The sequence below is a fragment of the Periplaneta americana genome, chromosome 1 (assembly GCF_040183065.1).
Source record: "Periplaneta americana isolate PAMFEO1 chromosome 1, P.americana_PAMFEO1_priV1, whole genome shotgun sequence".
NCBI lineage: Eukaryota > Metazoa > Arthropoda > Insecta > Blattodea > Blattidae > Periplaneta > Periplaneta americana.
Genome location: NC_091117.1, coordinates 92,265,042 through 92,292,760, shown reverse-complemented (window position 1 = coordinate 92,292,760; position 27,719 = coordinate 92,265,042). Strand labels below are relative to the sequence as shown.

General features: G+C 35.3%; 1 protein-coding gene across 1 annotated transcript; it reads left to right on the top strand.

Annotated features, from left to right (window-relative positions):
* The first annotated feature begins 10,687 nt into the window (after positions 1 to 10,687).
* On the top strand, positions 10,688 to 26,776 carry LOC138698292 (uncharacterized). Its single transcript, XM_069824092.1, has 4 exons — positions 10,688 to 11,386; positions 18,600 to 18,821; positions 22,821 to 22,991; positions 26,540 to 26,776. The coding sequence occupies exons 1-4, from the start codon at positions 11,330 to 11,332 to the stop codon at positions 26,678 to 26,680; spliced, it is 591 nt and encodes a 196-aa protein (XP_069680193.1). The 5' UTR covers positions 10,688 to 11,329; the 3' UTR covers positions 26,681 to 26,776.
* The last annotated feature ends 943 nt before the right edge of the window (positions 26,777 to 27,719 follow it).

Genomic DNA, 27,719 nt, shown 5'->3' with positions numbered 1-27,719 from the left:
CAGTGTATGGGACCGCTGCCCACCCAGCATCGTGATCCACTTAGGGAGCTACGATAGGTAGCGAAAATCCGGTTTCGCAAACCTGCTATAACGACTGGGGGAATCATCGTGCTAACCACACGATACCTCCATTCTGGTTGGATGATCGTCCACCTCTGCTTCGGTATATGGACGTGAGGCCAGCAGCCAGCTGGTCGGTCTTGGCCCTGCAACGGGCTGTAGCGCCATGGATTTTTATTTTTTATTTTACGACGCTGTATCAATATCTAATGTTCTCCCCTTCCTCACAAAAAAAAACAGTATTGTTCCTTGGAAGTAATGTTTCTCTGTCTTCCTCGATTCACTTACTTCCTTTGTAAGAGACGTTCTTTCATATTAGGGTCGGCCCGGTTGGCGCAGTTGGTATAGTGATGGCCTTCTATGCCCGAGGTTGCGGGTTCGATCCCGGGCCAGGTCGATGGCATTTAAGTGTGCTTAAATACGACAGGCTCATGTCAGTAGATTTACTGTCATGTAAAAGAACTTCTGTGGGACAAAATTCCGGTACACCGGCGACCTTGATATAACCTCGGCAGTTGCGCGCTTCGTTAAAATTAAAACATCATTTAATAAAACATAACATTTAACATTTCATATTAAGCCGTCGCTGTCGCTACGTTGGTGGGTACAGTGAAGCACGTCAACACACCCTGCAGCTACAGGTGAACTACAGGGTGGGGCTGAGAAGTTGCTTTCTACAAGTTCTAAATGTACTACCGGTACCGTACATTTGTCAACCGCTGTTTTAAGAGTTTCGTTCTACTCCCTGGCAAGTATGCACTTAATAAACATGTTTCCTGAATTACAATCCACTCTTATACACTAACTACTTGTAAAATAAGTAACGGTGTCCAAAGATATTAATTTTCATTTCATCCACACATATTTCAATGTTCATAATAATATTCGTATCATAAAGGGGAAAAGGAATTGGTTGGGTCACTGGCTGAGAAGAAACTACCTACTGAAGAATTCACTGGAAGTAATGGTGAACGGGAGAAGAGTTCGTGGCAGAAGATGATGCCACATTGAAATATTTGGATCATATGCGGAGACGAAGATAAAGGCAGAAAATAGGAAAGATTGGAGAATGCTGGGTTTGCAGTGAAAGATTTGCCCTTGAGCAGAACACTATGAATGAATGAATGAATGGAATGGAATTTAACTGAGGGGGACACGGATGGCCCAGCACTGCGACCTATTGAGATCTATTACGCTAATCCTCGATATGGAATGAGTTGCATGCCACAGATCCCCTACGCGCACCATCCTAACCACATGATTCCCTTGACGACGGGTCCCTACAGCCGACAGAATCCATAAACCATTCCTGCCTCAGCAAATTCCCCCAAGGCCCCCCTGTCAGTCCGAGGCAGAACTCCTCCCCCGAGTAGGTCCGCCTCGGGTGCCATTGCAGAAGCCATCCAACATCGCTGAACTACATTCCACGGAGGCCGGTCGAGAGAGTCAGCAGCTTCAGGAGGCCGCCGGTAGTGATCTGAAAAGCCAGAATCGGGAGATGAGGAAAGGATAATGGAGGAGGAAAGGAAGTGGCGAAGATGAGTGGGGTTCCAATCACCTGATAAAGTTACCTTATATTCATCCATAGGAGTGAGGGAAAAACCCCGAAAAAACCTCACCCAGGCAACTCGTCCTGACCGAGAATCGAACCCGGGACCGCTAACCCCTCAGCCACAATGGTGGACAATGAATGAATGGATGAAATATCAGTATTTCCTCCGTGCCCTACAGATAATATTATCCTGCCGCATATCGTTTATTTCGAATAATTATACAAATACACAACCGCTTGTTTCAACCTCGTTATGTTATCTGCATAATACCAACCTCACAGGAAGGCGGTAAATTAAGTACTTTACAATGGAAGGAATCAAAAAGTGTCTATAGTAAATGAACAGGATTTAACTATCTTGTACTACATGTTTGTCGGTCTCCTCCGGATTTATTTCCGATAACTCCATGTGACGTAATCGACCTACGTTGGGCTGTCTCACAGTCAGATAGGACAGAAGCCAACTGACCTAAGCCCTTGTCGTATCCGTTAACATCATCAGATAATATCGTCGAGAATTATGTACAAGAAACAAATTATACAGAGAGTGGAAGGAAATGTTTTAGGCCTACATTCCTTCTCAAATATGATTTCCAGATGTATGACAAACAAAAAATGCGATCGGTTTAAAAAAATGACATTTTGTGTTTAAATTTTTATTGGCGATTCTATTAAACTGTTTACAAATACGAGATTGACTTAGTCTAGTGTAGAACAAGCTGTTTAAAACCATCTTTTAGTAGTAGCACAGTCTAATATAATACAGTCACGAAGCTTGAGTTTATGAGGGTACTAAGAACAATAGACTGTGCAGCTAATATTTCGCATTGTCTGTAATGATACGATAGTAGCGATCCTAGTGGTTAGCAACTATCTATGGATGCATATTTACTACGTACTGAGCTTCGTGACTGTATATACTAGACTGTGGTAGTAGTTTAGTCACACAAAAGTACAGTTTTCGATAAATGCCAAACAAGGATTGCAAATTTCACTCGTCGATTGTAATAATGTGGCTGCGGAAAGCAGGGAACGCTGCACCCAAAGACGTTTTATAGTTTAACCGCTGCACCCAGAGTACTTCAGGTACGAGTTAGAAGAGAGATTATAGAGTGGCCATTGCGCCGTCATGTTTGAAGAAAATTGAAAGAGCATCCACCATTAAAATAAGCGCCTAAAACAAAGTAGGCGTGATGATAAATAAGATTGGAGTCGAGAAGCTGTCGAAATTCCGTTTGCATAAATCATTTACACTGAAATAGAAAACCCTAGTGTTCGTCAAAATTTTGACTTACGTGCCAGTAACTTAATATAAAATAAAGAACTTATTTACGCTAAATTTAAAACACTTCGAGTTATTCCTAGAAGGAAAGCTTAAAAAATAACCTAACGGAGCAAAATTGTCATGTATGTACGACAAGAGTTCCAGCATATACTGAAGATAATGTTAATATTCTTAAGTCTTTTTTAATGCGACCTGCAAGACTGTCTATAAAATGAACGAGTATGATTCGGATTATTTTATTAAATTGTTTTCCCAGTCTCTACACATTGCAAAGCTATTTTATTGTACCATAAGATATTATAGAATGAAAGTAGGCCCTAACTGTAGTAAACAATCTTTATCTCTAAGCTTGTAACTTGAGTAAAATATCACCCAGCACGCTTTCAGTTTTTTTGTTACAGTAATTTATTATTTATCGGAATGTGAACGTGAGGCCAGCAGCCGGCTGGTCTCTCTGGGCGCCACAGATTATTATTATTATTATTATTATTATTATCATTAGTGTATAATTATATTTTTTCATGTCCCTCCAGTCAAATAATACGGCCTACTCGAGGGTTTTGCAGAATTTGGATGCCAATGTCAAAATACAATTGTAGGCCTAAAATTGTGTTGCTATTAGGTTTTAACTGGGTTTGAAACGGAATTGTAGTGGTTTTATCCGTATTTAGTTTAAGTCCACTACTAGTGAACCATTTATTTGTTTTATCGTTTGTCTTCGAAATAGGCGCTAAAGCACATCGTCTTCTTCTATAAGCAGTAAGAACACAAAAGTGTCGTGAACACAAAAAGCTGTGCACGGAGGGACACAATTTGTCTCGTTTCATATTTATTACCCACTGTTTCACCAATTATTTTTTTTCAAAGGGAATCTGGAAGAACAGACAAATACTGTAGTACACACGGTATGTATGTCAGGCTTTGTTACACATTCACGCATGAAAAAAAAATGCTGCTAATTAACAAAACTACGAACGCTAAGAGCGTTGTACAAGGCAACTTGGCCACTCTATAATCTCTATTCTAACTTGTTGAATTACACTCACTCACTTCTCTGGAAGTCAATTATGAAAGGACTGCTATTTATGCTCTGCAGCGTTGCTACATGTTGCATTTCATTTTCTCGAAAACTTTACATTCTCAATAGGTGTATCAAAAACATTATTTGACACAATTTGCTCGTAATGACGTCATCTATACAATTCTAGTGAATTTAGTATGTAGGCTAATATGTTACCTTATTTTCTGTGTCTGTGTAATTTAATAAAAACTAATTACTTTGCAACCAACACTTTTAGATAAAGATTCCCAACTCAAAATGTTTTGTGAAGCGTCCTCTCTTTCCTGTTTAATTTTTGCATGCTTTTACTGAGTCACTCAGAATTTACTCTCCGCTTTGGTAGCTATATGGATAGCGTGTGTACATTTCGCCCAACCAGTCCGAATTTCGATTTTCGGCTTCAGAAACTGAGAACGAAATTTTTTCTTCCGTCTACGGAACTGGGTGTTCGTCTATTATCCTGTGATATCTCTGCGGTGGCCTTGAGTCATGTTGATCATATGATCAGGGAGGGCCGCATTTGTAAGATGTCTAAATGTACAATCAAATGAAACCAACTCTTTCTCTACCTCCCTCCCTCCTTCTCTCTCTGTCTCTCTCTCTCCTACCCTAAGTGGTGTGTGTCGTACAAAAAGGGCATGATAAGTAGAAAAAGAAAAAAAAAAAGAAATTCATTTCAAATGGTAAAACTGTGCTCAATTAAATTTCTATGTAAATACTAATCCTCAGGCTTCGAGACTTGGGACCCGATACAATAAGTTTACTGTGCATGTACTATAGGTTGTTGACTCGCTGCAGGTAGTGAAAGGTAGAGATGTGTTGAGGTAACAACGTTGCTGTTTAGAATAGAGTACTGTAGTATGAGGAAATATACATTACACAATCACAACGTCAAAATAATGTGAAACGCATTTATTTTCCTGTCTTTTATAAGTATTTGTTTTTAATTATACAGAGTGTTAACGGTGGAAATAAACATGTAGCAATTTTAATTTCTTCATTTATCCTATTGGTCGTCTTTAGGAAGTGCAGTTACAATACCGAATTGCAAGACAGCATACTACAAAATACATTTTCAGTGTCTCAAACGTAAATCTTTTTCGGTTATCTGCCAAACACAATTTGTACTGTGAAAAACTGCGCTCTACGTCACATGACGAAAAAACTTAACATCATTGCAGTCTCTAAGAGACAGTCCTTTATTCTGGGGTGACTCTATATCCACTAATTTGCTGTTTATATTACACAGTGATCCATATCCGTTATTTTTACATAAAATTGATTTCCACTTCTATTTTACACGTTCAGTAACCGGTGTACTTGATGTCTCATTAATTCTCTGCATAATTTTCTAAATTAATTTGAGGGCTTCTGGCATCTCTTGCTCTGACTTTTCTAACTGTGTAATAGTTTCAGACACAGTTTGAAAATATATTTGTATGAAAACCAAATTATTCGTCAGAACCTTCAAATCCAGAGCGTTTTCCTTTGCGTATTTGTTGGCATTCATTCTACAGTACCTCCACGCACTGTACGCTTTACCACTATACTCAGAACGCCGTTATGCGGATTTCCCACTGAACTGCTCTATCGGGTCCGAAGTCTCGAAGCCTGCTAATCCTATTCCGTTTTACTTCAAGCCCTTCATTTTTTGGCCTTAAATTCTCACATAAATGACTATAAAAAAAGGTGAAGGTATCCCCTTTACATGAAGGCACTTGGGGGCATGGAGGTAGAGCCCCAAGCTTTCGTGACCTCGGAACTAGAATGAGGTGGTGTGGTCGGCATAACGCTCTGGCCGCCTTTTATCCCCGAGAAAGACCCGGTACTCAATTTTATAGGAGGCTGAGGGTGAGTGAACCTCGGGGCCGTTCTGAAAGTTTGGCAACGAGAAAATCCCGTCACCACCTAGGATCGAACCCCGGACTTTCCTGTCCGTAGCCAGCTGCTCTACCAACTGAGCTACTCGGCCGCCCATAAATGAGTACACAATGTAAATTATATATATATATATATATATATATATATCTAAGACAGTGGTCTTCAATCACAGGGCAATTCGAAGTTCTTTTTGTGGCCCTTCCGTAAATTTACGCTAAACATAAACATAATACAAAGTTATTGTTTCTTGATCAAACTTCTCACTACAATAGTTGAAATACTCGTAAATAAAGCATTGGTTTATTTTTGTCTATATCAGAAAAATTTTACACCTGCAAGGCTATGAGTTCGTACTCAACTTGAACCGTAACCTAGTTTGAGTTTTCTCCAACTGTAACACGTAATTCATTAAGACAAAAATAATTGAATCACGCAAAAACTTACATATAAAATAATTTAAAAGCAAATAAATAAGCAAGAATAAAACTCATTAAATAAATTCTGAAACAAAAATTGGATCCAAATAAAAAAATAAAGACTAAATAAAATAAAAAAAAAGTAAAACCCGAATTTCTCCATACATTTCAACCAACTCACAACGTACTTTCAACACAACTACTAACATCAACTCTTTCAACTCTTAAGAAAACATTTAAAACTATGGACCTCTGAAAATTCTCGGGCTCATCTTACAAAAGTAACAACTCAGTATCACAAACTTATCGCCGCTTGACGAAAAGTTATTAAATATAATCGGTAAAGACATAAATGATATAAGGCAACACAGTACACCTATGTACTCAGGTCCCACATTTACCAATGGGCAGGCTTGGGCAATTGCCCCGGGGAGACAGAATTTATGGGGTAGCATTTTTTCCCGAAAAGCTTGCGAAATATTCGCAAATTTGGTTTTGACTGAGGAAACAGAAATACTTTAAAAATAGGTACCGAACTTAAAATGTTTGTCATGTAATCTTTCCGAAAAAAATATATACCATGATACGACATTCGAACAAACCCAAAGCGAATAAAAGAACACTTTTGCTACAACAAAGTGATTATTACTAGACCGCGGAACTTCAACCTATTAAGAGTAAATGCTGAGTAACTTTCGGCGCTGGACTCTGGATTTATTTCGCTGGCATTAGCACCTTCATCTCATTCAGACGCTATACAACCATAGCAGTTGAAAAAGCAGCGTAAAATAACGAATTAAAAATAATAATGGAAAGGGATTGATAGACTACAGTCACTGGTCCATTCCGTAACAACACAAGATAACGAACTAGGCTGCCATATTCTGTGCTTCTCCCGTACTTGCCCAAGCAGGCTTAAACTAAGATGCGTAATTCCTAAGTTATTGATTGTTGTCAGCTTGCCAGTGATGATAATACACCAGAATACATCAATATTGTTTTATTTGCTTAATTTATACTGTACTTTGTAAAGTATACTCGTATTAAAACAATTAGGCCTATATTTTGTGACGGGGGATAGAAGTTATCCTTGGCAGGGATGTTAATATGAATTTATAAGAGGGGGATAACTTTCCAACAGGGAGAAAATCCCCCTATCCCCCCCCCGTTAATTCGCACCCTGGAGATGTGCCTTGACCAAGATGTTACTGAACACTAAGGAGCTCCTTAACGCATTGATGTTCTGTGTTATTGTAAGTTTCATCACATGATTAAAAAAAAAAAACAAAACAAAAAAAAAATAGCTGCTAAGAGTGGAAAAGAGTTGCTTCCGGGCATTTTAATTCAAATATTATATTTAGATCATGAAGGATGAGTGGAACGGAGAAAAATTCTCTCCGACACCGGGATTTGAACCCGGGTTTTCAGCTCTACGTGTTGATGCTCTATCCATTAAGCCACACCGGAATCCCATCCCGATGTCGGATCGAATCCTCTCAGTTTAAGTTCCACCTCTTGGGTTCCCTCTAGTGGCCTACCCTCATGCACTGCGTCATAGATGTATGACAGTGGCACAATGTCCACACATGTGCAAAGGTGCACTCGTTATGAGTGACTAAGTGGCCGGGATCCGACGGAGCAAGCGCCGTCTTAAATCACTAAATGATGTACTTCGGTACATCGTAATAAAATATTGTATTTAGATTTTTCAGATTGTCAGTGGAAGTAATTTAATTACAGTATGACATTCTAGTTTCAGCAGCATATTCTTTCAATATACCTTTTTCTAAAATTAGTTACCCATTGTACTTCTTTTCCTGTACATCTCAATTCAAATTATTGCTTTTAATTTTTTGAGGTAAATTAAGACTATTGGAAATAATTTCTTTACAGTACAACATTATTGATTTAGCCGCCATTTTTTCAAATAAGGTAAACAGGGATAAGCGGACCCATACATTTAATAGTTAAACTTTGACATTTAATAACATGCTGAATTGAAATTAAAATTTCTCTATAATTTGAACAGGTTACCATCAATACCTTACCTAACTATGGTGAAAAGGAATAAAAATGACATTATTAAGCTGAGATCCACGAACGCAAAATACAGTATATTATTTTGTCAGCTCATAGGTTACATTTTTCCCCAATGCTGGGGCTAGTGTAACCTAGTATCTTTCTGCAGCAAAGATCAGAATATGTCTTGGAGCAAGTGGATATGAAAGAACATTACATTCTGTATAGAATGAGAATTTTATATTTTGAGCATTTAATACAAGGCAAATATTTAAATAACAAAATGACACACAAACTAAATGAAAAGTATTCTTTATGTTCCTAAGAACTTTTGCTTGAGACAAATTAAAAGCACAAAAAAGAAACACATAGAATCAGAATTTTATATTTTGGACGCGAAAACATTTCCACTCAAGAATTTAATGTGAAGTAGCTTCTAGTAGCATGAACATTCGATAGTTGGCGCTATTTTCCAAATTTACACTTACCCTGGCTTATCTTACTGTGGTTTTTTATTAAAATTGGGTAGTGTATCTTAGTTGTATCAATTCAAAGAGAAAATAATTAAATTAGGTCTTTATTTAATTTAAATAGTCATATGTTTAAATTTTCGTAGAATAACTTTTAAAAATTGTTACTATTATTATTATTATTATTATTACTATTATTATTATTATTATTATTATTATTATTATTATTACTATTATTATTCCGTTATTATTATTATTATTATTATTATTATTATTATTATTATTGTTCGCACCCCCCATTAACTGCTCTGCAGACCCCACGGGGCCGTGGGCTCCCGATTGAGAATCACTGCTCTAGGCGGTCTAGTCATTCGACTAACTGTGCGCCTCATAAGAGAAAGTGAATCAAAGTTTAACTCTATTATAAAATTTTCAAAAGGATTTTTGCGTATTAAAAAGTCAAAGATCGCACACGGTGGAAACGAGCACGCTCTTATTCAACAAGAGTGCCAAACCCAGATCAATAACGGTACTTATTGTTATTGTTTCACACTCTGAGTAGCGGAGAGGTACTGAAAACTGCAACAACGAATAAAAGAGAAACATCGTGTAATTCATTAAAATGTATAGCCTACTGCCCGGTCGAAAAAACCGTGCATGATCCCACGGGTTTTAAGTCCGAATGGCAGATGTAGGTATCTACAGAGGTATCTTTTAATCATCGTGCATCTTAAAACGGTCTGTCTGTCTGTCTATCTATTTACCTACCTACCTATCTACTACATATCTATATATTTATTTATTTTTTACAATACAGACAAAGTATTGGACTTCAGTGGCGTTGGATGAGTATGACAACTGTCCTTAGGCTAAGACATACCTGCAGAACTAGCTTCTCAGAGCGACTGCCTTCGTACCCCTTCTACTCCACTTACCTTTTCATAGCGTTCTAGTTGCACTCGACTATATCGACATTCATCCTCGCGGCGGCAGGTACAGAATACGCTATTAAGAATTACAAATGAACAGATAATAATATCCTTAGAAACATATCTTTAGAAAGTACGAGAAAAATGAATGAGGGAAATAAATAAGTTAAAAGACATACAAAATAAATTTTAAAATGTATGTGTGCATAAAATGTAAGAAGGTATATGTATGTACTGTATGTACATGTATGTATGTAGGATATATATATATATATATATATGTTGATAAGTGAGTGATAGCTACATGACCGGAGGTCAATGCCGCCATTTAACATTGTAACGCACTGCAGCCAAATAAATAAATACACAATACGCGTAGGCCCTACTACAGTTTGAAGAGAACTGGAACATGGAAAAATCTAGACCCAAAGGAAATGGGAATATGATTATTTTGTTGTTGAAGAAGGCGAAAGAATTGCTTATTTACTGTGTCTCATCTAATTTATTTCTTTTCGTCATTTCAATATTAAACGACATTTCAACAAAGTCCATATTAAGAATTATGGAATAGACAAACTTTCCGGTAAGTTCATTATTACGAACTCTAAATTGAATATTTATGTATATATTGTTAAATTAAGGACATCACTCATTGTGTTCATTTTGTATAGAAATGAACAGTGACATTTATATTAATTTCAAGATTCATTATTTAAATGCTACAAATTTATGTTTCCGTAGGTGATGATAGGAGGAAAGTTTTGGAAAATCTAAAGCAGGTTAGGCATAAAGAAATCTCAAAGAAACTACCGACAGAAAATCTAGCATAATCGTAAACCTTGAAATGATATAACGCATTATAAATACAGTTACTTTATTACAATCCTTTTTTAAAATTACTCTGCCGCCACTGATAGACCTATCACACGCAAAGAATGTCAACAACTCTACGCAGAAATCGATAATCCCCAATAGAAGTGGAGTGAGGCTTACGTCATATTTACTCTACTTGCAGGTTCTGCAGGCCTGGGCTAAGAAGGCCCTACTACAGTTTGGCCCTACGGGGTCCTGCGGGGATTTCGAACTTGGGACCACATGGCTTTGATGTTAAGTTAAGTATGTCCCACTAGCCGCTACGTACACAGCTGCCAGCGTGTATGACTTCTTAATATCCTACAAAAAAAACGTACCGGTATTATTCGGTAAGAATATATGTTAGAGCTTTCGATGAAGGAATCTTGCATATGTATCGACATAACACTGAAAATGATTTTGGATTTTGTTGCCATGGAAGAATGCATTGCTTTTCACTAAATTATCAGTAAATTCAGCGAAATATTTAGATAATGTTTACTTAATCCCGGATGTGTAATATCTTACGAAAGAGTTAGGGAATTGTCTAGTCTTCGAGAAACAAAAGATAAGATTTTATCGTCTGGGTAGCTCTACCGTGACCCCGAGCCTCCTCTCCGTCTCAACACTGAGCCAAGGTGGGGTCACACACCAATGCTGCAGTCAGGGTCTTGAGTCCAAAGGTGGCCGGCACCCGGGTAGGCGCTCTGGCTGTGTTAATGGAAGCTTCATATAAATAAGGGGAGACAGCCCTCGTAGTTCAGTGTCCATTGCAACGGCAGCAGGGAAACATCATAATACCAAAATGGCAGTCAGCAGAACTCTTCTGGCAGCTATCGCAGCTGTTCTCTGCTTCGCACAGGTCAGTTACTTTCCGAAATTCTCTTTCAGTCGCCTCCTGTTACTACAAAATTAGTTGTGGATTTAATGCATTATTATTTTATAAAGTGTGTAAGTACATTTCGAATTAGTGAAATTTACATCTGTCGCTTATCACAGCTAACAAAATAAATCTTGAATACAAAAACGCTTTTAGTAAGAAATTGTTTTCAAGTACAAAAATCACGTTATGGCCATATCAGATTGCATTTAGTTTTTATTTAAGGCTATACACTACTGAAATTTCTAAAACCTACAATTTTTAGCTAGAGAGTTGAAATTTTTACTAAATATGCATATCAGTAACATAATCACACATTGTAAATTTCAATCTCTTCTCAAACACTTTAAAGAAAATAATTAAACTTATTTTGTTTTCTTTTTTCTTTAATTTTCTTAGTGAAAATCCTATTTCTAAAAAAAAAAAAAAAAAAAAAAAAAAAAAATCTTACTTTTTAAATCTTATCTCTTTCTTAAAAGTAACACTGCATATTGTGCCATGGAGCATTAGTAATACCCTACTCTAACTTATTCATTTGTTAAAAAGTACAATTTCTTCAATGTTCAAATATTAATAAAAAATACTGCTTCATGTATAATTCTTTAGCAATCAAACGATGTTGAATACAGCCGATCCAATGCTTCATTTCAAAACAGAGATATTAATGAATAAGTATGCCAAGTTTCATCACTCTAGCTTTAACCACTGAGAAATAAAATTAATATTTGTAGTTGCAAACGTAGAAAATTTCTTTGAAATAATTGAATTTATAAAGTTATGCAGAACTCAAGCATTAACACAAATTCTACCACGTTATATAAAAGTATACCTACTTATAATCAAAATATTAAGATAAAATTTTCACGAAAATACTCCACATGAAACCGTTAATTTTTATAGCGCGAAAAAAAAAAAAGATAATGTTTGTCAAAATTAGATTATTTTCAGTAGCGCAACGCCTTAACATAGTTCAAATGTGCTGAATTGTCCCCATAAATAAAGCCTGTAAGATTACTAAACATTTTTGGAAGCTTTTCCGTATGGAAAATAAAATTTTAATCATTTAAAACGAAAATGAACAAACACCGAAAACAATTAAAGCGTTGTAATGCTTTGTTCATATTTTTATTCGTGTACATTAAAAACCTATATTTGATATGAAACGTGAACATCAGTATTTTTAAAATAAAATAGTCTCATTTATAGCAAAGCACAAACGTTTCACATAATTGGTTCAATTGCAGTATCAATTAATGCCTATTTTATAAATAGTACCGCTATGAATTCAAATTAAAATGTGCTGCTATACTCCCTTCTTTCAAATCAATCAAAGCTTTAATTAAGACATGATGTTTTATTTCGTGAGTTATTAACGTTGATGTTCTGTCTGCCGCAATTACATAACATCTCCGTTATAAAGACAATTGTGTGAATTTATTTCATGAACACTTATTTTAAGTACAATGGCTCTTATTAATCTCATATTATCTTCTACTCTTATATATCAGATATATAATATTTCATTCTTTTTTTTTTAATTTTGTAATTGTCTAGAAGAACTAGACCAAAGAAGTCACTATTTTTTCTTTAACAGATAGGTACTACGAATAGAATGCGGTTTTACTTTCTGACACTCGATACTTTCACAGAATAACCCAAAACTATTCATCTGTTGTATATAGTAATGAATGGATGTATCGCAGCCATAATGAAACTGCTGGTGAGACATGTAATTGAAGTATTTAATTTTGCTCGAGAGACCCAGCTGCAGATTTATCTGCAGTGGATGTTTGGAGGCCTAGACCGCACCAGCAAGAAATCATTTTTCTAAACCAGTGAAGATAGAGATTACTGTCGAAGGTGATCGTATTTCGACGTAATTTAGTAAGCATCGTTTTACATTTAAATGGTGATCCGTTCGCTCGTAATGTTTGATGTGGACAATATGGGGCCGATACATTCATTCAGTTTTACGTACAACAGGTTATTGTGTGGAAAGTATTGAATGCCGGAAAATAAAACCACGCGCTGGGTGTCTTATACCAGTGGTATTCAATCTATGATACGCGTACCGCCAGGGCTACACATTCCACTGAATACGTATGTAAAAATGTTGACATTTATTTTATTATATATGTTGATGCTGTAACTATTTAAGTTTACATGTTTTCTTTGTATGAGACTTGAAAATATAAAATGGATGCCTAATGGGTTGCTAGCCCAGAAGGGTTTTCAAAAGCCATGCTTCAATACCGTCTCCAAGGGAAGAGATCTTTAGGCCGTCAAAAAAAAAAATGGATCGAGAATGAGTCATTGAGACCGTAACGGGCCTTGGATTTCATGCTTCTTATGATGATGATGATGATGATGATGATATATTTTCTTGTATAATATCAACTGGTGATTTTCTTTGCTTCAATAATTTTTACATCATTCATTATTATTATTATTATTATTATTATTATTATTATTATTATTATTATTATTATTATTACATCAATAACTACTATACTGTAAATAATAATAATAATAATAATAATAATAATAATAATAATAATTTATTTTCTATACAACATCAATTATATTCTTTTGTTATTTATTACATAATTGCAATGCAGTTTGGGGGAACGAAGGTAAAAAAAAATATATTTTAGAGATACGCTAGCATAAAAGAGTAAATACCACTGTTCTATCATACTATTCGTAGTATCGATAAGCAACTGATAAAAAATGGTGCCTCCTTTGGTTTACTTCTAATGTAGAATTACCCATATTCCATTTTATTAACCCACCAATAATGAGAAATTTGAGACGATATTTATATCACGTTCACTGCCGCCTTTGCGATTAGCATATTTCTCACGCAGTGTTAATTGCAGTAAAAGCCTTTGTAAAAATTTTAATCATTGTTCTTATAATAGCTCATATATCAATTTGCAGTAAAAGTTTTCATAATATTGTGTATTTCACTCCTTGAAATTCGTTGAGCTTAAAATCACTGCAGTAAAACGTTTTGAGGAGATAATCAACATATAGGCCTATAAAGTAATTTCTTGATATCAAAACAGACTATTATACGTCAATGTGGTGGTGTTGATACTATTCTTGATTACTAATAGACATGCATGCGAAGTTCATTGACTACCTACGAAGAAGAGTCCATCGTGATGTATTTCAGGTTTGTACTCCAAAATGGATTAATATAGCAAATACGTATAAGAATTCTAGACTAAAATAAATCTGTAAATTATATGTATTCCTCACGTTATGGGAAGTACCTAGTAGTTTATCTCTGTGATAATCTACAGATAGTTTACACGTTGATCAATAGCTATATATTTTGAAATTAATAATTTTCAGTCTTAGAAAAACGTTTTGTCGCACAGATACTTTTATAATTCCCAGAAAGGATGCAGTGCGCATGGTCAGACGTACAACGAAACAAAATTAATTTTATTATCTCCACTAGTCCTTTTGTGAATCACGTCGCTCGTCCTCTGAACATGCGCAGCGCCTACTTTCTGGGACTTAAAAAGTATCTGTGTGACAAAACTTTTTTCTGAGACTGTACGTGCCAACCACTTATTTTCAATATTTCTTATTCTATTTACAAAATTAACCGTTTTATTCTTTCCTTGTTTATTCATTACGTTTACGACAAAGCCAAAGTTTAACTGTAATCCATCTAAATAGTTTCATGTTTGACACGTCTATGCGTTTTGTTCTTCGGTAAATTTTCAAGTTTCTTAATCTTAAAATAGCATCGAAACTGCCGTAGTTTCTGTCTTCTTTAATACAGTTTCTTTCACAGTTATTGTATGTTAAAATGTGTGTAACGTATAACTGTAAGATCGCTAGTTGTGCCGATTGACAGCTTGTACCCCAAATATTTCAAATTAGTCTACTCACTTGTTCTAAACAATCATTTACGATCGTTTTATTTCTTATGGTGCCTTTTAAGTAAAAGCTAATCACTTTATCTTTCTTCGTAGATATGCTTAGGCCCTAAAAATGCGTTATTTCGTAAAATGTATTTGTAATTCCGCAGAGCTGTAGAAGATGGCCTGATCGTCTACAAGTAAAAACGTGTTTGTAAATTTTATTCGGTGAAATAATTAAAATGTAATCTCTGATTAACTTTATAACTTCTTTACTGTGTTATATCTGGCTGACTAGTTTCGAAGTGATATTCTTCATTGTCAGGAGCCTAGTGAAGGTCCAGCGCTATCTTCTGGTTTCCTGTTGTGTTGGAGTGTGATCATGATTGTGTCGAAAAGGGTGTGTGTTTTGAAATCGAATTGAGTGTTCAGGATGTGTTTTTTTTTCTTTTGTATGTTTGTAAACTTCATATTGTTATAGAGCAGTGGTTCCCAAAGTGTGGGTCGCGACCCCCTGGGGGGAGGGTTGTGTCGCGACATGGTTTACAAAATAAAACAAACGCCTTATTAATAGCACATTTATTTTGTACTTGGAAACATAAACAATCTTGAACATAAAAATAAAAAGTAGCTGTGTAAAAAATAATTAATGCGATAAGTATGCCTGTTTTGTGACGACAGTTTCTCAAACTCTATATTCGACACACACACACACACACACACACACACACACACACACGCACACACTGTAGCGTTTTCAATTTTAAGGACTTTCCGCTTCTATTACGATGACAATTATGGTGAGAAACTTAATTTGCATGAATACGAGTTTGCAAATGCTATAAAAAATTCAAAAACTTATTTTAATCTCGAGATATTCTTACATTCTTTTGATCCAAAACTGGTCAAAGCTCTGCGAAAAAAAGTAGGGTAAAGTTGCCTAATTCCGTGATACGTTTGCTTTCACTGAATGTCACAGGATTGGTTATCTTGCTAGGAAGTTCATTGATGTCTCAAAAGTAGGCGAAAGATGCACTCTTTCGAGAAAGATGTCTGGCACTGTGATAGAACGACAAAGCTTTGACTGACATTCAGTTTTAAAAAAAAGTAACACGGGATTAGGGGTATCACGGCATTAGGCAACTTTGCCCTATAGTTTGAATATTCCATTAGTTGGTACCTATTTCAATTAGTCTTTTCTTAATACAGAATTTCAACTAGTTGAATGCAATTGTATAAAAAATTCAGTATTCATCTGTGACCGTTGTATTTATTTTGTTTTGAGTTTCTTCCGGAATATATATATATATATATATATATATATATATAAAGTTAAGGTTATGTTTTATTTAATGACGCTCGCAACTGCAGAGGTTATATCAGCGTCGCCGGATGTGCCGGAATTTTGTCCCGCAGGAGTTCTTTTACATGCCAGTAAATCTACTGACATGAGCCTGTCGCATTTAAGCACACTTAAATGTCATCAACCTGGCCCGGGATCGAACCCGCAACCTTGGGCATAGAAGGCCAGCGCTATACCAACTTGCCAACCAGGTCGACTATATATATATATATATATATATATATATATATATATAACTATTATTTCAAACTGTTCTAACTTACTGTACAGTATGTACGTAAAAACAAACTCAGTATTTGTTGTAGCCTATCACAAATTTTCCATGAGTCCTTTAATACACTGGAATGAATAAAATTTCTCCTTGTCAAGTGATGTCGACCAACAAATAAGCTTCCTTATAAATCACTCGATTGTATCTCTGGCAGTTATTGTGTCAACATTTTGGCCTTGCAAACTACTGTTCAAAGTATTTTAAGTGTTCGAAAAATATATCAGCAAGGAAGTCCAGTCTAAGAAGCCAAAGAGAATTGGAAAATCGTTTTGCATATTCCGATTTCTCGTTTTGCATCTATCGGTACATAAGAAGTTGGTTGGTATCCACTGGTTTTCAGTAAAATTGTCGTTTTCGATTTTACAGGGATTTGTGTTTTTGAATGGAATTACAGGGTTATTTAAAATACTACAAACACATAATAAATTTACCCCATATTTTTGGAAATATTAAATTATAATTCAATGTGTTTTTTGAGATATTATATTCTGTCTTTTCCACTTCTTGTTGCTGTAATACCATGGATGACAGATAAGTTACACTTAAAATGACAAGAAATTAGCTTAATTAAGATCTTAACAGGAAAAACTTATACCATTGTAAATATATTATAATTAATATTGTTAATTTTAGGAAACCAAATTTAATATCTCCCACAAAAAATCTTGTTTAGAAAACAACATTAAATGGAACGTATTTTAACTCGAGTATTTCTTACTTCCAAAATATTTTAAAAGAAAAAATCTTATAATTAATAAACAATCATTTACATATACTATAATTACTTCTAAGATTCAAATTAAAAATATTTCAATTCATTCTGCACACTTAACACAGCTGCGCTCGTGTCGAATCTGGAAACTCAACGCTGAGAAAGAGGAATGAGCAGGCAGTTACCCAGCTATAAGATGCGATCCAGCAGGCAGTGTTAAAAGCATAACGCTCCAAATAACAAATGACAAACAAACGATAAACAATCTCCTAACAACGCAGTGTTGTAATGACTAATAAAAACGCTACGAAATTATGTATTAAATTTGTGCCAAACAGAGCACTTCCAAATACATGACAAAATTTGTAATAATAAACGCTATTGCCTGTCTACTGCGATGTGACTCAAAAGAAGATGCATGTCACAGTACTCTGCCAAACCCTACTCATTATGGTGCTAAGTTTTTTAATCAACTGTGATTCACAATGGCAAATGGTAATTTGGGAAATGATTTGCCTTCCTATTAAGTCTTCAGTGCATGCGTGTTCTTCATCTTCATTAAGTAGTGTTTTCTTCTGTTTTCCGGTTCCTACAACAATGCGCGGGCAATTACATGCCACCTCTGTTTATGTAACGTCTATTAATAATAGCTACTTTCTAACATGATGAAAATGAAAACGATTTAAGAAAACTCAGTAGATTCTATTAATGGAATTAGACAACACTTAGAGCGAAACGTGATTAAGACTACTTAATCTGCAAGAATACGATATGCCCCATTCGATTTTTGGAGTAATGCTCTGTACTAATTTGTCTTGATCTTCTTCTATCTAGTTTTGTGCTTTTATTGCATTTTCTTAATTTTTATATAAATCATATACGCATGAACTATAATGTAAATCAATTTCATGAAAGACAATAAAATTGTTTCTAGACCATATTTTACATCATACTGTATCTGTATGCGATAGGTGCTCGAGGCTGGCACCGTGAAAAGATCGACGGAATCTGGATCCATCGCCAATCAGCTGCAGGAAGCGGCCACCAGGGCTCAAGAAGCAGTGAACAATGTGACACACGAGTTGGGACTTGATAACCTTCCCTCTGCCGAAAGTGTAGCCCAAAATTTGCACAACCAGACCCTCCAACTCGCCAGCAAAATGGGCCAGTTAGTTGGACAACTTCATAACGAGGTAAGTAAACGATATCATTCGACACAGTAAAATATAATCAAGGGGTATCAAATCTGGTGACATGGCTGGCCAGAGATGAGGACCTCCGCGACCAATCCAATGGTGTGGGAAATAGTAGTTGAGAAGATTTCTCACGGCGAGAGTGAAATAAGCATGCGCCCCATCAAGTTGGAAGTATATGCGAAGTATCATTGCAAGAAGAACATTGTCTTGTAATTGGTGCAATTCGTTTCGTAGAAAGTGTAGGTACACGTCACCATTTAATTTTCTGGGTAAATGAATCGTCCTCTCAGCTGATCATACAGAACACCACACTATACATTTAGACTAAATCTATGTTGAAAATTAGTTTTCTCCGTGGCTTTAGGGTTAATAGCTGCCCATTCATGTAAGTCATTAATGCCATCCCGTGTGAATTGTGACTCATCTGTAAACGTAATACAGCAGTAAAAGAGTACAATTTTCATACAACCAGATGCATAATTGAATACGATGGGCATGATCTTGTGGTTCTTATCATTCGAGAAACTGATAAGGAATGATTATTTTGCAGTTTTTTAATAAAATGGACAGTTTTCTTGCAAATTAAATAAAGATTAACAAATATCATTAACTTCCTACCATTAGGAAGTCTGGCAACCCTACTGCACTGACTATGGGACGGAATGCTGCTATTCAGACAGACTGCATGTATTGCACGTGAGCAGTCGATGAGCTGTTGCCGATCTACGCAGACATTCAGCCTAATTTTCTAATTAACCAAGCTCTTAATTACAAAATGCATAATAGGTTTATCATTTATTTTGATGTATTCTATTTCTCTCTTCAATTTGCACAGTAATATCATCTCCACCCAATATAACTGCCCAGATGTAGTGCTAATAGATATGTTATTTTGTCATGTTAAAATTCTCTAACGATTAATTGAAAAGAAATTCATGAAATAAAAATGAGAAGTTTTCCAATGTACCATTTCGTGTAATTTTTAAAATGTTGTAAGAAACTGGACGCTATCCAATTAAACACAGCTTCAATCTTCCAACCGTGTTACATTACTTCAAAAGATCATGATCTTGTTCAGAAAAACTGTTATTTTTCTCTAGGATTAGTCTTGCATGAGAAAACAAATTCGTAAGTTCATGCAGTAAAATATGAACATTGGGTATACTGCAATGGCAGAGAATCTGTAAAATACAATGCTACAACGTTGTTACGAACGCCAATAGTTTTGAATATGAGCACTTTTAAAAATGTTAGTTGCTTATCGTCACATTGAAGGAATTTTTGTCATCAAAAATCATCGCGGAACTGAGATTACACTTCACGGCTAACTGCAAAATATTGTCATATTTACCGTCACATTCTGCCCATAACGTAAAAAAAGATTGTTACTTAAAGTTGATTTATTGAATATTTAAATTCAAACATCACTGATTTCAAAATATAAATGTTAATGATAAACCCAAAAAGCAACTTTCTTTTTATAATTATTGAATATTCTCCTGAAGGGCAGATGAAAGATAGGCCTATATCGTATATGTAACTAGAAGTTAATACCTCGTTACAAATAAATAACACTAGTCAAGTTGATAGGGCCTACTTTTTACATGTATGTATTTGTACACACAAATTTCAAGCCGCGGCTATGTTTCTTTTTTTTTTTTTTTTTTTTTTTTTTAGTTATTTAACGACGCTGTATCAACTACGAGATTATTTAGCGTCGATGAAATTGGTGATAGCGAGATGGTTTTTGGCGAGATGAGGCGGAGAATTCGCCATAGATTACCTGACATTCACCTTACGGTTGGGGAAAACCTCGGAAAAACCCAACCAGGTAATCAGCCCAAGCGAGGATCGAACCCGCGCCCGAGCGCAACTTCAGACTGGCAGGCAAGAGCCTTAACCGACTGAGCCACGCCGGTGGCCTATGTTTCTTGTATCAGGGACAAAAGCTTCTTATTTAGTATTCTAAAAAATGTTTATAGTCGTGCAACTGTATGAATGTTAAGAGTGAAAATTTTCTCTTAGGTCGTCTGTTAAGAAATAGAACTTTCAACATGGGATGAAATTGCTTACTCTCAAATCCCATCCAATTTGTCGTATCACAACGGTATTCTTACAGAGTTCAAAAATAAAACTAACTCAACTGCAGTAGAACCTCTCATTACCCCAATCCTCGATTAAACGCTCCGCGAATTATTCGTCGCCAAAAAAAAAAATACGATTTTTAAGAAGTAATTACTTAGCCTATAGTTTTTTTCTGTTTTCTAAATTGTATCTACCACGATCGCGTAACCTTTCCGAATGCGTAATTTTCGTTCGGTTCTCTGTCGAGGTTAACACTTTCATCCAATTTGAATTATCATAAAAATTCCAGCTCGCACTTCCTTCGTCGAATATTGATTAATAATTACTAATTAGTAAGCTGAGAATGGACATGAAATTAGTCGTAGGAATGAGCAGAAAAGAGTAAGAAACAATTTTTAAGAACCTTAAATGGCACAAGATAAGCAGCGAGTCCCAGCGAAAGTCCACGGTCTGTCTATCGACCGACCAGCAGCAAGTCCCCACCCCAGCTAGCGCCGCTGCTTGCATCCGCGAAATCACGGGCTTCGCCGCATTAAAACTTGCATACAACGTTACATTAATGACATTAATAGCTGCTGAAATATTTCCCCATCTTGTGTAATACTTCATACACATGACAGTATTCACAGAACTTTTATCATTAAACCTATTTACTAGATTTAGTACTGTTTTTATAATTACTTGCAACAAAAGATTTACGTCTAACGATCTCCTTTGTTCTGCCATAAGATTTCTTTTTCAATAGTACGTTTTCAAAATATGTACACGTTTACGCACTGAATATGTAACCAATGCAAAACACAACACACCGCAATACTCATGTTTGGAGGATAAAATAAACACCAGTCAGGAGTGATTAACTAAACTAACATTGGAGAATCAGCCATGCACGTAAGGAGAGACAAACTCGTGGGAACAGTCTAATCGACAGAAATGGTTAGTTATGGATGCTTAATTTTTAAAGCGTATGAAATTTTGTATTATTATTATTATTATTATTATTATTATTATTATTGTTATTGTTATTGTTATTGTTATTGTTGTTGTTGAATCTCCAGAAAAAAAGAAACCCTATTTATCCACAACATATATTAGGGTTACAGTTTGATAGAGTTTTAAAAAAAATCATATTATGTATACATATACAGTAGAGTCTCGTTAATCCGAACTAATTGGGACCAAGATCTATTCGGATTATCCGAACTGTTTCCTGTAATACAATCCATGCTATTCACGATCGCTGAGAGATGGTGGTGGGAGTACCCTGTTGCTATTTTTAGAACCACAATAAAACAGGTTCACTTCATTACAATAGAAAATTGCTGATTTTATGAGCATGACAGATGTGTAAATTATGTACAGAAAACACTAACTGTTATAAGTACTCTTGAATGTGTTATTTTCATAATTTTTAAAGTAAAAGAAATTGAGTGACTTTATACATTTTTTTTCTTTTCGCTATTTTGTACTATTACAATAAATTTGGTTTTTTTCTTAAAATAATTTTGTTCAGATTAACCAGATTTTCGGGTTAGCGTAGTTCGGATTAACCTATCTAGCATAAATAGTACACTACGGGAATAATTCATACCATATTAATTTTACAATCACTTATAAATACTGTCTGCAAAGACTAACCTATAATTATGTAATATTACATAGTACATAAGTTTTAATCTGGCGAAGCGATGTTAAGTTCGCGGGTGAAGGCAGCGTCGTAAGCTGGGAAGAGCTGCCGCTGCTCGGCTGACAAACACCGGGTAAGCTTATGTTCGCTAGGACCCATTGTACGTATTCACGTACCTAAGTCCATTAAAACAACATGGCTCATCCAATTTTTTTTTCAGTGCCGTATGTCTCGTGCATTAAAACTGAGATGTATAGATTGTTAACATTCTTAATTCCTTACAGGCGAGTTCCCATCAAGATGATCTGAGCGGAATATTGCAATCCATTGCCAACAAATGGAACGAAACTGCCGCTACTCTTCAGTCTCAGAATTCTGAAGTGTCCAGAACAGCGCAGGAACTGCAGACTTCTTTCAGCACCGGTCTTCAGTCTTTCTTCGCAGAAGCTCAAAAGGTGAGTAATAATCAAAATGTTAAGTCAAATATATAATAAACAATTACAACGTTGATTGGCATATCATAACTACAAATTTTGTCAGTAAACTAAGGGTACAGAAAAAAAAAACAGATTTATAAAATGCATGACTTAAAGTTGTAACAATTTGAAATAATGTTGAGAAATGTAACTGCTGTAAACTTAAATATAAGTTAATATCAGTATATCGGATAGTGAATTTCAAACTTAATAAAATAAAAAATAACAGTGGTAGACCTAAATATTCATAGTCTTAAATAATACTGACTGTAATGCGAAACAGTTTTTTAAATTTATTTATTTATTTAACTAGCTAGCTGGCTAGTGAGTACAAATTAAAATTATAAACAAAAATATTTCTAGCCACTACCGTAAGAGCCAGGCTCGTGTACGGTGTAGTCTTAGCCAATAATATAGGTTGACATAAAATTTACAAAAACAATTTACTAAATACAGTAAATAACTTAATTCAAACCAATAAATAACACACAAGAGCAAAAAAAAAAAGAAGAAGAAGGAGAAAAAGAGAGAGAAATATACATTTAATATAAATTGACAATCAGACACAAGTCAGTGATATTGAATAAAAACGTTAATGTAGTCGATAGAAATAAAAGGTAAAAAAAATACACACATTTGTTAATATTATATATCATGAATAATTTTATAAATTTCTTTTTTAAAAGCTTCAATTTTTAAATATTTCAAATTTGTAAAATGGTTTGTAATTTTATTATAAAGTCTTGGGCCGAAACTAGCACCATATTTAAGAGCTGCACTTGTATGTCACTTAGGCTCAATTAATGGGATAGTAGACTTTTGTCTTCGAGTACGATATTCATGTCGATTAGATTTTTATTTTATTTGATTTCTGTGGTAGTAAGTTAGTAAACTATATTTATAAATTTCTTCAGTAGTTAATACTTTAAAATCTGTATAAATTAAATTTGTTGGGTAATCCATATTTTTGGTTAGACAAAATTTTATTAACCTTCTGTGTTATTGCAATGTAATCTGAATTTCGCTTCGTGAAATTTAAATGTACTGTAAGTGGGAGTTGAGATGACGTATATGCACAACCTTCACAATTGATACCATTAAAAATATGATCACCGTTTAATTTATGAATCGCACTTATTCAGTCTTTGATAATGAATAATTAAAAACAAGACAACTTCAATATCAATAATTAATTGAAAAGACTTACATCACATATCCTACTCAGCATTTAAAAAAATAATAAATATATAATAAATAGCCCGTCTTTATGCAGGCAACTCCCTAAAGAATTGTGGAATTAAACAAAATATGTGGACTATTATCAACTATTTTGTAAGTATCTAGGGCTCTGTTGTTACACTTAACCAATTACTGTTAAAATATATAATACAGGAAACCACGTTAATCTGTACCCCAAGTCCATTGCTGTCAATAACGTTTAGCAGGTCTGATCTTGAAAAAAGTGGGTTCAAATCCTATTGAGACAAGTTACCTAGTTGAAGATTTTTCCGATGTTTTCCCCTCAACCCATTAAGAACAAATGCTGGGTAACTTTTCGCCACTGCACTGGACCCTGGACTCATTTCGCTGGATAAACTTCGCAGTTGATAAAGCTCCGTAAAATACACAAATTACAAAATCTGTACCCCGATAATCCGGACTCAGCTTAGTCCGGACATAAAAAAAAGTTCCGCAAAAAAAATGGGGAATGAGAGTTTTAAAAAGTGGCTGAAAGTCAACAATCGTATACCTTATTTTATTTCAAGGAGTGCAGTTCGGTGGCTCCTTTGAACATCCACTTACAGATTTATGACTTCCTACACAAACAAGTCTGACAATTCCATCCTGTCCCCTCGTCCCAACATTGCACATTTGCCACAATCCTGGTGACCTTCGAAATTATGCAATGAAACTGACGGGATTCTTGGAATTCGGAAAAGATGCGACAACTCTGCCTCCACGTGGATTTGACGGGAGCCTGTCAATTCTTCTGAACGAAGGTTGTGATTGGTTACTGACAGGAGAAGACAAGATTTCCGTCACAGTAAGGAAGACATTTATTTATGACAACCAATTAGTAGGGGGCAGTAGAAGGTCTGTCGGCAAAGTCTTTTCTATGAAACTGCACTCCATGAAATAAAATAAGGTATACTGTTCACATAGTTCATTCATTCTTAAATGTTTCTTGTTGTTCCATCCATCGCAATTATCACCTACACCACCACAGCCAGTTTCTATTCAGTTCGTTCTTGGATTATAATAATTAGGTCCTTGACCTTAAATATGTGATACTGTTTTATAGCTATAAACTGAGTTTTAATGCACTTGCTACTGTTCTTCCAGGTTATTTCCGTTAATCCGGACTTTCATTAATTTGGACTTGTCCTTCAAATTAGTTCTCATTAACGAGATCCCAATTTAATCTGTTTTCCCTATATAGATTCTACTTGCCTTTTTGTTATAAGGTGTTTCTTCAAATTGAGCGATGAGTATTTGTCTTATGTCGATGAAAAGTTCCGCTGCCCCTCCATACAAAATTAATTATGGAATATGAACCTATGTTGAATATGATGGCATATTTCATCGTCATTTATATAATGAAAGTATTGTATAAATTATAATTTATATAATCTGCACATAAGAGCACCGTACTAGCTTTGCTCGCGCAGTCTAACTTCATGAAATCGCGGAACTTCCCCAGAAATGGGGTTATTATAACACTATAAACACCATTTAATTTATAAGAGAGTTATATAACCTTTAAAATATTAGTCTATGTACAAGGCTCTTTGTGAATGCAAAGAATTGATAAAATTACAAATGTATTCATTAATTCAAAATGTCTTTGGTCAACCGTTATAAAAAGTCTGAAAAAGTTGAATTGTTCACAAGGCCCATTTTAAACTTATAAAAATTTATGAAAATGAAATAATTTCTGCAGACCAATAGAACTTTGGCAAGATGATTCTTATAGTGGAAAAAAGGGTCGAAAGTCTCTGTATTAGTATGAAACTATAGTTGTCGCGTGTCCCCCAGCCGACAGTAGTGACAACGTATTTTCAGTTCCTGTCGGCTGCACTGTCCATTCACTGATGTTTTAGCTAGGGAGCGCTCTCCCTAGCAGGTGGAGTTTTAGCTAGTGGAAGGAGGTAGTGTTTACTTGATCTGAAGCAAGTCGAGGGCCTGCCGCTACTGTCGGCTGGGGGATACGCGACAACTAGTTAATGTTTGTAAACAAAAAGCATGAACCAAGGATGTCTATTCTAATACAGCTACTTCATCCGAACCTCAATAATATATTATAAAATACATAAAGTATCTTTTTCTCGGGGTAAACAGATTTTCATACGTATCCTTGACATTTTTATTAAAAAAATATACAGTAGATGTAAGACAAATTTGTTAGCTTAGGCCTACTCTTGACCGCTCGTTAAAACAAAACTAACCTACATTTCCCGTTTCTTAAGAACTTGCAGTTGCAGACTATTGTTATGAAGATTTATCTAATTAGCACAATTCCCTTTCAGCTTGTGCAAGCAATCTCACCACACGCAGAGAGTGCCAGCACAAACCTACAAGAAGTTGCACGCACTGCACTGGACAGGGTTCAAGAAACTGCCAACGAATTCAGAACTAGTCTTCAGCAGACTACAGCTTCCCATAGCTAATAAATCAAGACTGACAATTAGCATTACTACACTGTGTTTTGTGATTTTATGTTGTTTGTAAACCTCAGGTTTCAATAAAAGTAACATAATTTTTAATACATAGTTAGATTTTCCTTCCAATATCCTAAAAAAAAAAATGCATACGTACGAAACAATCCTTTTTCCTAAACTGCATGAATGTGACATTCCTAGCAAAAAGTGTGAAGTTCCGAAATGTGTAAAATATTGTACGTAATTATAGTCAACACACTTTCTCGACAATATTCTTATAATATTGTGAGGTATTGTTGGATGGTAATGTAATTCAGATCTTAGAATTACTTACAATCTTCTATGACATAAACGTAGCTCTTGAGAATACCATATCTAAAAGAGAAGAGTTTGATTCTTAGTCTGGTGTTTCTTGCCTTATTCTACAGTGTTTTAAAAGGTGGTTTTGGAATCAGACTGCGATCGTGGCCAGAGGCAGCTTATTTGTATCTGCATAATATTAAGAGTAAAATTTATGCAATTCTTGGAAGTATAGCTTTAAAAGGTTGATAGTGTGGAATGCAGATAATGTCGCAAGTTTATTATTCTGCGGATTATAGTTACTGATTCTACAGCGTGTCTCTAAAAATGTTAACACTTAGCTATACGGATAGTGATTCGTACTTATATACACTAACTTCAACATTTCTCCACTTGTTCACCATCGTGTTCAACACACATAAGGAACCTTTCTCATGTGGTAGGCCTATGCAGGTCTTGGATGCATATTTCTTGTGAAATTTCTCAGTGATTTAGTTGGGGAAAAATATTACAGGAACTCGCTGTAACCATTTAACAATCGATAAATGCACTCTCGGTGTCAATTTTGGCATCCTCATGTATCCGACATCCACATATTATTTTTATTTTCCGGAACTACGTTCCGGCCCAATTGAGCCGCTGGAATTGCTGCAATGGCATCAGTTATATTTTCTCGCATATTGTAAACATTGCGTTGCTTAGTTGCATATAGACAAAAAATCGCGAGAGTAAGATTCGGCGAACGTGC

Bases quoted from the DNA above. Each gene is read 5' to 3' on its own strand.
- LOC138698292 (XM_069824092.1), top strand. From the start codon at position 11,330: ATGGCAGTCAGCAGAACTCTTCTGGCAGCTATCGCAGCTGTTCTCTGC. The intron at 11,387-18,599 runs GTCAGTTACTTT...TGTATGCGATAG, and splicing joins CTGTTCTCTGCTTCGCACAG to GTGCTCGAGGCTGGCACCGT. The intron at 22,992-26,539 runs GTGAGTAATAAT...ATTCCCTTTCAG, and splicing joins TCTTCGCAGAAGCTCAAAAG to CTTGTGCAAGCAATCTCACC.